Source organism: Pelodiscus sinensis, unplaced genomic scaffold, assembly GCF_049634645.1.
Source record: "Pelodiscus sinensis isolate JC-2024 unplaced genomic scaffold, ASM4963464v1 ctg62, whole genome shotgun sequence".
Taxonomy (NCBI): Eukaryota; Metazoa; Chordata; order Testudines; family Trionychidae; genus Pelodiscus; species Pelodiscus sinensis.
The window spans coordinates 166,867-179,191 of record NW_027465946.1 but is presented as its reverse complement, the minus strand read 5'-3'; the positions used below and the strand labels follow the sequence as shown (position 1 = coordinate 179,191).

Genomic DNA, 12,325 nt, shown 5'->3' with positions numbered 1-12,325 from the left:
CCACCCTGTGATCCGTGTCCTGAATCAAGAAATTACAGGCCGCTCGGGATGGTGCCTTTGGGGCTTTTTCACTCACAAGGTAACGAGCGGCTGCTCCCCTCCCAGCTGGACATTCGATGCATTTTGAAAAGTATCAGTCTCTGGGCACTGGTGCCTAGTGGTCAGAGCAGGACAATTGACTGGGGGAGGGGGAGCACCCTGGGCACCTTTCCCAGTATTGGGCGTGGGGAGCAGGTGCCCGGGAAAGTGGTTTGCCCAAACCCACCCAGCAGTTAGAGGCAGGAGGGTCACTGGGCCCTGCCCTCGGGTCACTGGGTGCTTTGTTCAGTGGGGCCCTGTGTCCGGGCCAGCCGGGGCGCTTGTCTCCGGCTCACAATCCCAGCCTGTAGGAGCCAGAGCGTGCAGCGGGAGCAGACCCCGGCCCCGGAGAAGGGGAAACCAAGGAGAGCCGTGGCAAGGCCGTATGCCTGTGTAACCCTCACACTTATGCGTCTACACTGCGTCTACACTGCAAAAACTCCCGGAGCCTCCACACTACAAGCCCGTTTCTGTGCAAGAAGAAATACAGACGATCGTCAGAAGCCAGGGCTTTCTGCGCAAGAGTTAGTCCTCGTCCGACGAGGAATAAGCCTTTTTGTGCAAACGCTCTTGCACAAAATGGCGTGTGTGGCCGGACACCAGGGGTTTCTTGCACAAGAAACCCCATCGGTAAAAGCACAGGTGCTCTGATGACCACTCTGTGAATGGCCATCAGAGCTTTCTTGCACAAGAGCATCCATGGCCGTGAGGACACGCTCTTATGCAAAAGCACATGGCAGTGTGGGTGCTCTCTTGTGCAAAAGCACCTGGCAGCGTGGACGTGCTCTTGTGCAAAAGTACACGGCCGTGCGGCTGCTCTTGTGCAAAAGCATATGGCAGCATGGATGCACCCCTGTGCCAAAGCACGTGGACATGCTCTTGTGTAAAAGCACATGGCCACGTGGACGCACTCTTGTCCCAAAGCACATGGCCATGTGGATGTGCACTTGTTCAACAGCACATGGCAGCGTGGACACACTCTTGTGCAAAAGCACATGGCAGCGTGGACACACTCTTGTGCGAAAGCACATGGCAGCGTGAACACACTCTTGTGCAAAAGCACATGGCCGAGGGGACGCGCTCTTGTGCAAGAACTTTTTGTGGAAGATCTCTTCTGCAAAAAGTTCTTGCGCCAGAAGCCTGCAGTAGCCCTAGTGTGGGTCACTGTCCCGTGCGGTGGCTCCTAGACCAAAGCAACAGATAAGATCAAGAGACCTCTGCAGCCTGGGAGGAGCCAGGCGGCTTTTAGCTCACAAGGCAGCAACTCCTACACGAAGCTCCCAAGGTCCCAGGTTCAAATCCACCCGGTGGCCGTTGCACCCACGCTCAGGAGCCTGGGCACAAGGCTGAGACAGACGCCGGCACCTGGAGTGCCACCCGCTCTCCCATCTGTCTTGGAACGTGCAGAGAGCACCTGCACTGCTGGTGCCCAGGGAAAGGCACAGAACGCAGCCTGTGTCGGTGGCTCGTCCTGCACCTGCAGTATTGGGTGTATGACACACGCAGCAGAGCACGGCCATAGCAAGTACCCCCCCTGCCCCAGGTGGGAGCTGGGCTTAGCCCTCCCTTGGGGAAGCAGCTTTTGAGAACAATATTGATGGATCTGGGGCCATTTCACAGCCAGGGGATAGGGACAGTGTGAGCTTCCCCCGCAGTAGTGCCCTACTACTCCCAGCCCCCAGGCTCTGGCTGTGGTGAGCTTCCCCCACAGCAGTGCCCTGCTACTCCCAGCCCCCAGGCTCTGGCTGTGGTGAGCTTCCCCCACAGCAGTGCCCTACTACTCCCAGCCCCCAGGCTCTGGCTGTGGTGAGCTTCCCCCACAGCAGTGCCCTACTACTCCCAGCCCCCAGGCTCTGGCTGTGGTGAGCTTCCCCCACAGCAGTGCCCTACTACTCCCAGCCCCCAGGCTCTGGCTGTGGTGAGCTTCCCCCACAGCAGTGCCCTGCTACTCCCAGCCCCCAGGCTCTGGCTGTGGTGAGCTTCCCCCGCAGCAGTGCCCTGCTACTCCCAGCCCCCAGGCTCTGGCTGTGGTGAGCTTCCCCCGCAGCAGTGCCCTGCTACTCCCAGCCCCCAGGCTCTGGCTGTGGTGAGCTTCCCCCGCAGCAGTGCCCTGCTACTCCCAGCCCCCAGGCTCTGGCTGTGGTGAGCTTCCCCCGCAGCAGTGCCCTACTACTCCCAGCCCCCAGGCTCTGGCTGTGGTGAGCTTCCCCCACAGCAGTGCCCTGCTACTCCCAGCCCCCAGGCTCTGGCTGTGGTGAGCTTCCCCTGCAGCAGTGCCCAGGCCCCAAACAAGCCAATGTTCCTAGGTTGTCAGCTCCGGGGGTGGCCAGAAACTGGGGTGGCCATCCCAGGCCTGCCCTGCCCTGCCTCTCCTTCCTGTCCCCTGCTCCAGGCTGCAGGGGGGCAGGGACGAAGGAACCTGCAGCAGCCCCCCCCCCCCCGGAGCACCCACCTTCTAGGCTTTGTGTTTGCTGAACAACTCGGGGCCCTGCCAGCTGGTCCCCAATGGCCATTTACAGCCTGGTTGGGCCTCTTGTTCCCAGGAGAAGGGTGACCCCTTGTGTCTGGTTCTGGCATTAACTCCCCATCCCCACCCCGCCCCACATGCAAAGCGGGGGAGTTTTATGGCAGCAGCTGCAAAAATCTGGTTTTGGCCTTGTCTCACACACACAGAGACACACACACACCCAGCCCCCGGGCCTCCAACAGAATCCTCCCCCCGCACTTTGCACAACCTCCGCCAGCTGGAAATAGAACCCAGGCGCCCTGGCCCCTAGCTGCCCGCCCACCCGCTCTAACCACTAAACCTGCCTGTCTCTCCAAAGCAGCCCTCAGCGCTGGTGCTTTTCCATGCCTGCGTTTTTCACAAAGGGCTCCTGGGGGGGGGGAGCGGTGACCCACTGGGACATTTTTAAAGGGCAGCTGCTTACGCTGGGGTGAGGTTGGGGAAGGGAACATGTGCTATGCAAATTGGCTTGGTGGGTTTTGTGTGTGCACGTGTGCATGTGTGTGTGTGCACTAGCATGTGTGAGACAGACACACATGGCTGGGGGTGATGCATCGGGGGACGCTGAGTGTCAGTGTGCGGGGCATGGTGTGTGTGTTCACGTCACATGCGATAACCCTCTGCTGTCAGAGAAGGCAAACCCAGGCCTGGCTCAATTGCTATTCCACTGCCCCCAGGCTCTCCGGCAAAGGAACCCAACTGTCTCCTTCATCCGGTCACCAATGGGGCAGCCAGCAGTGCCAGGGATATTATTGCTATTAGGGATAATATGGTAGCACTTGGTCAGCCCCCCCGCTCTGCCCCCGCCCCCCCCCCCCCCGCCCCAGTGCCAGGCGATGTTTTCATTGCTATTAGGGATAATATGGTAGCACTTGGTCAGCCCCCCCCCCCCCCCCGCCCTGCTCCCGCCCCCCCCCCGCCCCAGCGCCAGGCGATTTTTTCATTGCTATTAGGGATAATATGGTAGCACTTGGTCAGCCACCCCGCTCTGTTCCCCCCCCCCCCGCCCCAGTGCCAGGCGATGTTTTCATTGCTATTAGGGATAATATGGTAGCGCTTGGTCAGACACCCCTCTCCCCCCCCATGCCAGGCGATGTTTTCATTGCTATTAGGGATAATATGGTAGCACTTGGTCAGCCACTCCGCTCTGTTCCCCCCCCCCCCCCCCCCCCCAGTGCCAGGCGATGTTTTCATTGCTATTAGGGATAATATGGTAGCGCTTGGTCAGACACCCCTCTCCCCCCCCATGCCAGGCGATGTTTTCATTGCTATTAGGGATAATATGGTAGCACTTGGTCAGCCACTCCGCTCTGTTCCCCCCCCCCCCCCCAGTGCCAGGCAATGTTTTCATTGCTATTAGGGATAATATGGTAGCGCTTGGTCAGACACCCCTCTCCCCCCCCATGCCAGGCGATGTTTTCATTGCTATTAGGGATAATATGGTAGCGCTTGGTCATGTTGTGGGGGTGACCCCATGCCACTCAGCTCAAAGGTGGGGAAACTTGCTGGCCCCGAACGGCCGGATCGCTGGGGCGAGACCCAACTGCCGAACACCTTGCTCCCCTCTGGCCACCCAGCCTGACATGGCAGCGATAAAAACAAGTCTGGTGCCTTCGGCTCCCAGGGCGGGGTGCTGACGGGACAGTAAATAAGTTAATTACATGCAGAATTCAGGGTGCACGTGTGGGCGTCTGTGTAGGGCTGCTGGGGGATCCACACACGACAGCTCACACACTTGCCGTGGCAATCGAGGTGGGTCACTGTGATAAGGGATCAAACGATAATTCACAGGTGTGGGCCTGTTGCGGTGTCTCGCCCCACCTCTACTGCACGGCCCCAAACTATTCCTGGGGCAGGTCCCTTCGGAAAACATCCAGTCTTGATTTACAAACAGGGAAAATCCACCAGACTGCTTGGTCAGCAGTTCCAATGGTTAATGCCGCGCCCTCCTTCCAGGCTGAATTTGTCTCCCAGCCATTGCATAAAAGGGGGCCAAGGCTGGGTCTGTCCAGCCCTCTGTCCTCTTGTGCACTTCTGGAGTGAATCCAGACACCTCTCTATTCCCTGCACTCCCAGGTGTGATACCGAGTGCACGGTCTTATCTCCCATCTCTGTGTTTTAAAACAGTCTCCAGCGCCTGTGGCTGGCTCCCCCACTTCCTCCGGATGCGACAGCAGCGAGATGGGCTGTTTGTGCCGGGTGTGGAAGGAAATATGTGCAAATGCAAGACCGGCACCTGGCTCTTCCACTTCCCCTTTCTCCTCGCCACCCCCCACCAGATGAAAGGCTGAGAATCTGCTTTCAAGCTCCCTGGGGAAGGGGGGAGGTGCATGTGAGAAACAGAGAGGTGGGGGCATGCAGGGGGCTCCTATAGCCCCCACCCCCACCTTGAGAATCTGAGCCACTCTGCAGAATTGTCTTCTTACTGTTGCTTTTTTATTATTATTACAGCTCCTAGACACAGGCCTGACTGGAATCAGGGCCCTGTCCCAGAGCCCGGCCGAGATCAGGGCCTGTCAGACCGGGCGCCCCCAGACCCCGGCCGAGATCAGGGCCCGTCGGGCCGGGCGCCCCCAGACCCCGGCCGAGATCAGGGCCTGTCAGACCGGGCGCTTCCGAGACCCCAACTGCTGGCTGCTGGTGAGAGGGAATCTTTGCCCCAAGCATTTTACAGCCTAGAGAAGTGAAATAAAGGAGGAATCACTGCTGTCATTTTACAGGTGGGGAAACTGAGGCACAAGGCCACATAAGTGCCTTGCCAAAGTGCTAGGATCGAGCACTAGTTACCGGCCCAAGAGCAGCCGCTAGTTGAAGAACCAGTCCCGCTGCCAGCAAGACCAGAGTCACACCCTGCTCAAAGGGTGGCTGGCTTGCAGCTGACTCAGCCCTGCCCTCACACCCCATCTGGTGTGTGACTGGTCACATGTTAGTGTCACACGTTTGATCAGTGAGTGGCTGGAGCGTGAGGCCCACCCTGGTGTATAACTAGCTCTTGTGCGTGCCACACGTGCACCATGTATGTCACGCTGACCTTCCATTCACGCCAAACCCCCGCCCTCGTGGGCTCTTGCTAGGAACTGGAGTGCGAAGGACAGGAATTGAAATTAGGGGGGTGTTCAAATTTACAGGGGAGTCAGGGCCGATGAGGGGTGAGACCGAGAGGTGGGACAATGCAACACACCTGCAGGGTGGGGCCTGAGCAGGGATGGTCCGGAACAAAGACCCCTCACAGGATTCTGCAGACCTGACAATAGCCCAGCCCGTCCCGCCAAGACCTGGTTACATCAGCCATGGTCAGTAGGAGGGATGGCTGGGGGTAACAACACTGCCATGCTACACACACACACACGTGTGCATTAGCACAGCAGCCTGACACACACTTACACAATGACACACACATGCGCACACACACACGGATTAACTCAGCAGCCCGATACACACTAACACACACACATGCGCACATACGGATTAACATAGCAGGCCGACACACTAACACACACACACATGGATTAACATAGCAGGCCAATACACGCATACACACTAACACACACACATGCGCACACACGGATTAACATAGCAGGCCGACACACACACAAACACACACTAACACACACACACATGGATTAACATAGTAGGCCAACACACGCATACACACTAACACACATGGATTAACATAGCAGGCCGACACACACACACACACACACACACACAGATTAACATAGCAGGCCGACACACACAGATTAACATAGCAGGCCGATACACACGTACACACTAACATAGCAGCCCTACACATGTGTACACTAACACGTACACATGCGCACACGGATTCACCCAGCAGCCCCCTCCCAGAAACACACACACCAAGATGTGCATTTTACACAGCTGCCCGCCCGCCCACCCGTGCGCGGAAGGACACGTCTGGTCGGCGCACATACGCACGTGTGCATTCCCACGCCAGCCCAGCGCGCATACATGCGTGTGCATTAGCACAGCAGCCTGACACACACTTACACACTGACACACATGTACACACACACACGGCTTCACTCAGCAGCCCGATACACACTAATACACACACGCGCACACACAGATTAACAAAGCGTGTATGTGTGTGTCAGCCTGCTATGTTAATCTGTGTGTGCGCATGTGTCTGTGTTAGCGTGTATGTGTGTGTCTGCCTGCTAACACACACACATGCGCACACACGGATTAACATAGCAGGCCAACACACACACACACAGATTAACATAGCAGGCCGACACACACATACACACTAACATAGCAGCCCTACACACGTGTACACTAACACGTACACATGCGCACACGGATTCACCCAGGAGCCCCACCCCAGAAACACACACACCGAGGTGTGCATTTTACACAGCTGCCCGCCCGCGCACGGAAGGACACGCCAGCCCGGCGCACACACGCGCGTGCGTTCCCACGCCAGCCCGGCGCACACACACGCGCGTGCGTTCCCACGCCAGCCCGGCGCACACACACGCGCGTGCGTTCCCACGGCTGCCCGGCGCACACACACGCGCGTGCGTTCCCACGGCAGCCCGGCGCACACACACACGCGTGCGTTCCCACGGCAGCCCGGCGCACACACGCGCGTGCGTTCCCACGCCAGCCCGGCGCACACACGCGCGTGCGTTCCCACGGCAGCCCGGCGCGCACACGCGCGTGCGTTCCCACGGCAGCCCGGCGCACACACACGCGCGTGCGTTCCCACGGCAGCCCGGCGCACACACACGCGCGTGCGTTCCCACGGCTGCCCGGCGCACACACGCGCGTGCGTTCCCACGGCAGCCCGGCGCACACACGCGCGTGCGTTCCCACGGCAGCCCGGCGCACACACACGCGTGCGTTCCCACGGCAGCCCGGCGCACACACGCGCGTGCGTTCCCACGGCAGCCCGGCGCACACACGTGTGCATCACACAGCGTCCCCACAAATCCGCGTGCTGCAGGGAGAGTGCGCGCCCCCCCCCCCCCCCCCCGCCACCGCGGGCCGGTCCCTTTAAGAGGTCCGAGCATGCGCAGGGCTGGCAGCAGGGCGGGGAGGGCCCGGCCCCCCCCCCGCCGCCCGCGCCCTTTCCCATTCCGGGCAGCGCCGAGCCGAGCCGGGCCGGGCCATGCCGGGCAGCCCCGTGGAACGCGGCGACAGTGAAATTGTTACTCGGCGTTCGGCGTTCGGCGCTCGGCGCGGGGGGAGCCGCGGCTGCTGTGCGGGCCCCGCGCGGGTGAGAGGGGCTGGGGGCGCGGGGCGGGGCCGGGGGTCCCCGCCCCTGGGGTAGGAGGGGGGCGCCCCGGCGGGCGATCGTCGGGGGAGCGATCGCGCCGCTAAAATCCGCCCCCCCCCAGCAGTAAGCCGGGCAGGGGGCCCGAACCTCCTCCCGGGGCTGGGGGGCCCGACCCTCCTCCCGGGGGCCCGGAGCGTGGCACTGCGCTTTGCGGGGGGCGGGTCCCATTCTGGGGGTGCCCCTGGCGGCCGGGGGGCGGCGGCGGCGCGTGGGAATGGGGGTCGAGGGCTGGCACTTGGGCTCCGGGGGTTTGAATGGAAGCGGCCGGGAACAGACCCCCGGAAGCCGCTGGGGGGGGCGGCGCGGGGGGGCGAAAGGGGAAGCGGTCGGATGTCTCTTGCCTGTAGCAAGCAGCTGATCTGCTGCTGGGGGAGGGGCACGTGTCTTTCCTGTCCCCCACACGGGGGGGGGGGCTGGAATCTTTCCCCTTCCTGGGTGTAATAAGCGGGCAGGGAGACCCCCCCCCCAGGGGTTTGCCCGGCCCTGGTGCATCTGCCCCACAGCTCTCCAGGGTCCGGGGGGATTCCCAACCCCCTGCCCAGCTGTTCTGCGGGGGAGGAGACCCATGTGCAGGCTTTGGGCCTTGGGGGGGGCTGGCCGAGCTGGGTGGCTCGTGCCCTGCGGGGGCCCTTCGGTTCCTCTGCTGGGACAGGCCCTGGGAGTTGCACCCGTGTAGCAACTTCTGCGTCTCAAAGGTCGGTGCCACGACTCTGCCGGGGCAGCACGTTCGCTTGGGGGGCGGGGGGGGCAGTCGAAGGGCATTTGAGAACCAGAAGCCCTGCTGTAGACCCAGCAATGCTGCCCAGAGCCCTGGCGGCCGATCTGCCGGGGAGCAGGCTGCTCTTGGGAGGGCAATGTCCTTACCCCCGTCTTGCACAGGGGAAACTGAGGCAGGGAGGGGCAGCCATCGGCCGGCCAGTGGCGGAGGCGGATGCCCTTTGAGGGGGAGCAGGTGGGGCCCAGAGGCGGGGTTGGCAGAGAGCGGGAAGGTTTCTAGCCCTCAGAGAGGAGGGAAGCTTTGGAGGAGCCCCCGGCCCCCGTGAGAGGGAGGGGCAGGGGAGCGACCTGACAGTTTTCGGCTGGACTTTGAGCCCCTTCTGGGTTTCTGCGAGCGGACGGCCTGTCGTCAGCCAGGAAACGGGCACTGCCGTAGAGCCCAGAGCCCCGAGTCACGGTCTGTGCTGGGGGTGTGTGGGGGGGGGTCCTGTTTTATAAGCCAGTTACAGCAGGCAGCCCCTGGGCTGGGTGACCCCCTGGCCGAATGAAAGAGGGAGGCTTTGTTGTGGGGGGGGGGGGTCACCTAACGCTGCTTCTGATTGGCTTAAACCAAACTCAGGGTCCTGATTCTGATGCCCTTAAAGCGGGGGGAGGGGGGGCCCGCGCCTGCCCTGTGACGCAGGAAAGGGAGCGGCCTGGGCTGGTGTCACGGGGGAGGGGCACGCGCCGGAGCTGCCACCATGTGCTCTGGGCTCCGGCTCCCCGCCTGCCTTGCCCCTCCCGGGTCCTGGGGGGATCCAAGGGGCGGGGCGGGGCCGTGGAGACCAGCCTGGTGGGGCATTTCCCATTTCGTAGCCCTGGAGACTCCCCCTCGCATGTGACCTTAGGGCCTGTTCCCAATGCCTAATGGGACGGTGGCGTAGCAGGGTCCCGGGGGCGGGGCCTCTGCTCCCCCCGACTAGCGAGAGCAAGGGGGGCTGCCGGCACCTCCCAGCCCCCTCCCGTGGATGCCGGGGAGCTGAGCCTGTACTGTTGAGGTATCCCTGGCTTCTCCCCTTGCTCCGGTGAGGGGGCGCAGTGGGGGATTTCAGGGCGTAAGGACCTGGGCCGGCGACTTCCTGCTTCTGTGCTCTGAGACGTGAGCGCCAGGCCGGCTTCTGTCTTCGGCAGCGTGGGCGCCGTCCTGGTGCGCTCTGAATAGCTGGCGGCTCAGAGCCGGGCAGGGGGGCCTCAGGGCTCCTGGGAGGGGAGTCCCATGGTCTGGAGCAGAGGGATGGGGAGTCGGGGAGCCCAGCTTTGGGAGGAACGGGGCCTGTAGGAATAAGGCCTTGATTCGTCCTCTCTCGGGCCCCTCTGCCTCTGGTTTCCCCCTGTGAAATGGAAGAGTCGTTTGGGTGTCATCCGGGTGGGCAAAGTGCCGTGGCGCGAGACCCTGCCTGGGTCTCCATTTCCATGCGACAGATCCAGTAACACCTCGGGGCTTCCAGGAGCAGCAGGACAAAGGGTGTGGGGAGACAGCGTTGTTTCCATTTCACAGATGGGCAAGACTGAGGCCTTGAGGGCTCAAGCGGGAATTGGTGGCAGCACTGGGATATAAGCCCCGCTCGCCTCCTGGCCCTTCCGAGCAGTGACCCGGGGAGGGGTGGGAGCAGGGAGGGGAGCTGGGGCAGAGCTCAGCCCCGTGTCTGACGCCACCTCGCTGTGTTCCTTCTCCAGCCTTGCATGGACTGTGCTGCTCGCCTGCAGCCATGGGGAAGATGCTCTCCAAGATCTTTGGCAATAAAGAGATGCGGATTCTGATGCTGGGCCTGGATGCGGCTGGCAAGACGACCATCCTCTACAAGCTGAAGCTGGGCCAGTCGGTCACCACCATCCCCACGGTCGGCTTCAACGTGGAGACGGTGACCTACAAGAACGTCAAGTTCAACGTGTGGGACGTGGGGGGCCAGGACAAGATCCGGCCCCTCTGGCGACACTACTACACAGGGACCCAGGGGCTGATCTTCGTGGTGGACTGCGCCGACCGCGACCGCATCGACGAGGGCCGGCAGGAGCTGCACCGCATCATCAACGACCGGGAGATGCGGGACGCCATCATCCTCATCTTCGCCAACAAGCAGGACCTGCCCGACGCCATGAAGCCCCACGAGATCCAGGAGAAGCTGGGCCTGACGCGCATCCGGGACAGGAACTGGTACGTGCAGCCCTCCTGCGCCACCTCCGGGGAAGGACTCTGCGAAGGGCTCATGTGGCTGACGTCCAATTACAAATCTTAATCCCGGCTCCGCCTCCCCGCGCCCGCGTCCGTCTCGCGCCCGGCGGCCGGCCGGTGGGAGCCGAGCCCCCCATGGGGGTGGGGTGTCAGCAAGGCTGCGGGTTGTGGGGGCTGCTCCTTGCCTGCCCTCTCCTGATTGAGAGTTCATTTCACTAACTTGGAGGGGGCTGCCCCCACCCCCTCTTCCCTCCGCCCCACGGTTCTGCTCACCGGGGCGGGTGGGAGCGAGCGGTATGGGGCAGGGAATCCCTCCCGGAGCCAGCCAGCGGGGGGGGCAAGGCCCCCGACGCCCAAGGAGAAGGAAATACAGGGCCAGTTGGAGTGACAGCTGCACGTCCCTTCAAACTGCTGGAGCCTTATGGCCCCCCCCAATCCCTGGGGGGCCGTCCCTGTAGCGCCAGCTCAGCTGGAGAAGCCCAGGGTGCTGCCTGGCAGGCCGCCCCAACGCTCCTCCCAAACCGGTTTCCCCAGCCCGTGGGCGGGATTCTGCCCCGGGGGGAGTGACTCTTCTCCCTGCCCTGCCCTGGCCTGCTGGGGCGTCCCTCTCCTGGGACAGCAGTGGGCTTTGGATCGGGCCCTGTGGGTGCAGCTGTCCCCCTTCCCCCACTGGTAAATGCCTCCCCCTGCATGGCTCAGGCCATCTGCCCGTAGGCCTGTGCTGGGCGAGGGGGTCCCGGGGCCCCTCGGCTCGGGGCTGGGCCTTCGCTCCTTCCAGGGGGTGTCCCAGGAGCCCGTCCCAGCGGAGTCCCTGCTGTTGGCCGGGGGGGGGGGGGGGCCCTGCCCCAGCTCCCCGTCGCTGCTCTGCCCTCTTAGCATCCGCCTCCCTGCAGGCAGCCAAGGCCCCTTGCCCAGAGAAGCCCTCCCGCAGAGGGGGAACAGCTACACCCGGCTGGCTCTGTCTGCCTGGCCCTTCTTCCTGGAGGGGGCAATGCAGGGCCCGGTGCGGGGCCGAGCTGGAGCCCTTCCCTCGCGCCCAGAGCGCCTTGCACCGAGCGCCAGGCCTTCCCTCCCCTCTGATGTCAGGCGGCCGCCCTGCGGGGGAGAGGGAGGGGCGGGGCGCAGGCCATGCCGCCACTGGAGGAACCTGCTGGTCCTGGCGGGGGAATGCTCGAGCCACGCCCACGGCTGGCACCCGGCCTTGTGCTCCGGGCTGGGGAGGGCTGGCCTGGGATCTCTAGAGCCATGGCCCCGACCCCCCGCCTGGGCAGCCCTGGGGAGATTGCAGGCTGCCAGCCCTGCGGGCCGCTCGCCCTCCTCCCAGGGCGGGGCCCCGGAAAGAATGAATCAGAGTCGGCAAGGGGCGGGGCCCCTCACTGCCGGCAGCCCCCGTCTGCCCGGCCCTTCTGGCTCCAGCCTGGCAGCCTTGATGCCGCTCGGCCGGGGCTGCCTCTCACTCGACACCGGCTGCTGCCCGGCCCTGGCCCCTCCTGTGCTGCTGCCGCCT

General features: G+C 63.1%; 1 protein-coding gene across 2 annotated transcripts; it reads left to right on the top strand.

Annotated features, from left to right (window-relative positions):
• Positions 1-7,639: 7,639 nt before the first annotated feature.
• On the top strand, positions 7,640-10,887 carry LOC102452016 (ADP-ribosylation factor 6-like). Of its 2 annotated transcripts, none has more exons than XM_075917192.1 (2): positions 7,640-7,829; positions 10,323-10,887. In XM_075917192.1, exon 2 carries the CDS (start codon positions 10,355-10,357, stop codon positions 10,880-10,882), a length of 528 nt encoding a protein of 175 aa, XP_075773307.1. In that variant the 5' UTR covers positions 7,640-7,829; positions 10,323-10,354; the 3' UTR covers positions 10,883-10,887. The 2 variants fall into 2 exon arrangements, with proteins under 2 accessions (XP_075773307.1, XP_075773308.1); XM_075917193.1 differs by lacking the exon at positions 7,640-7,829 and adding an exon at positions 8,208-8,584.
• The last annotated feature ends 1,438 nt before the right edge of the window (positions 10,888-12,325 follow it).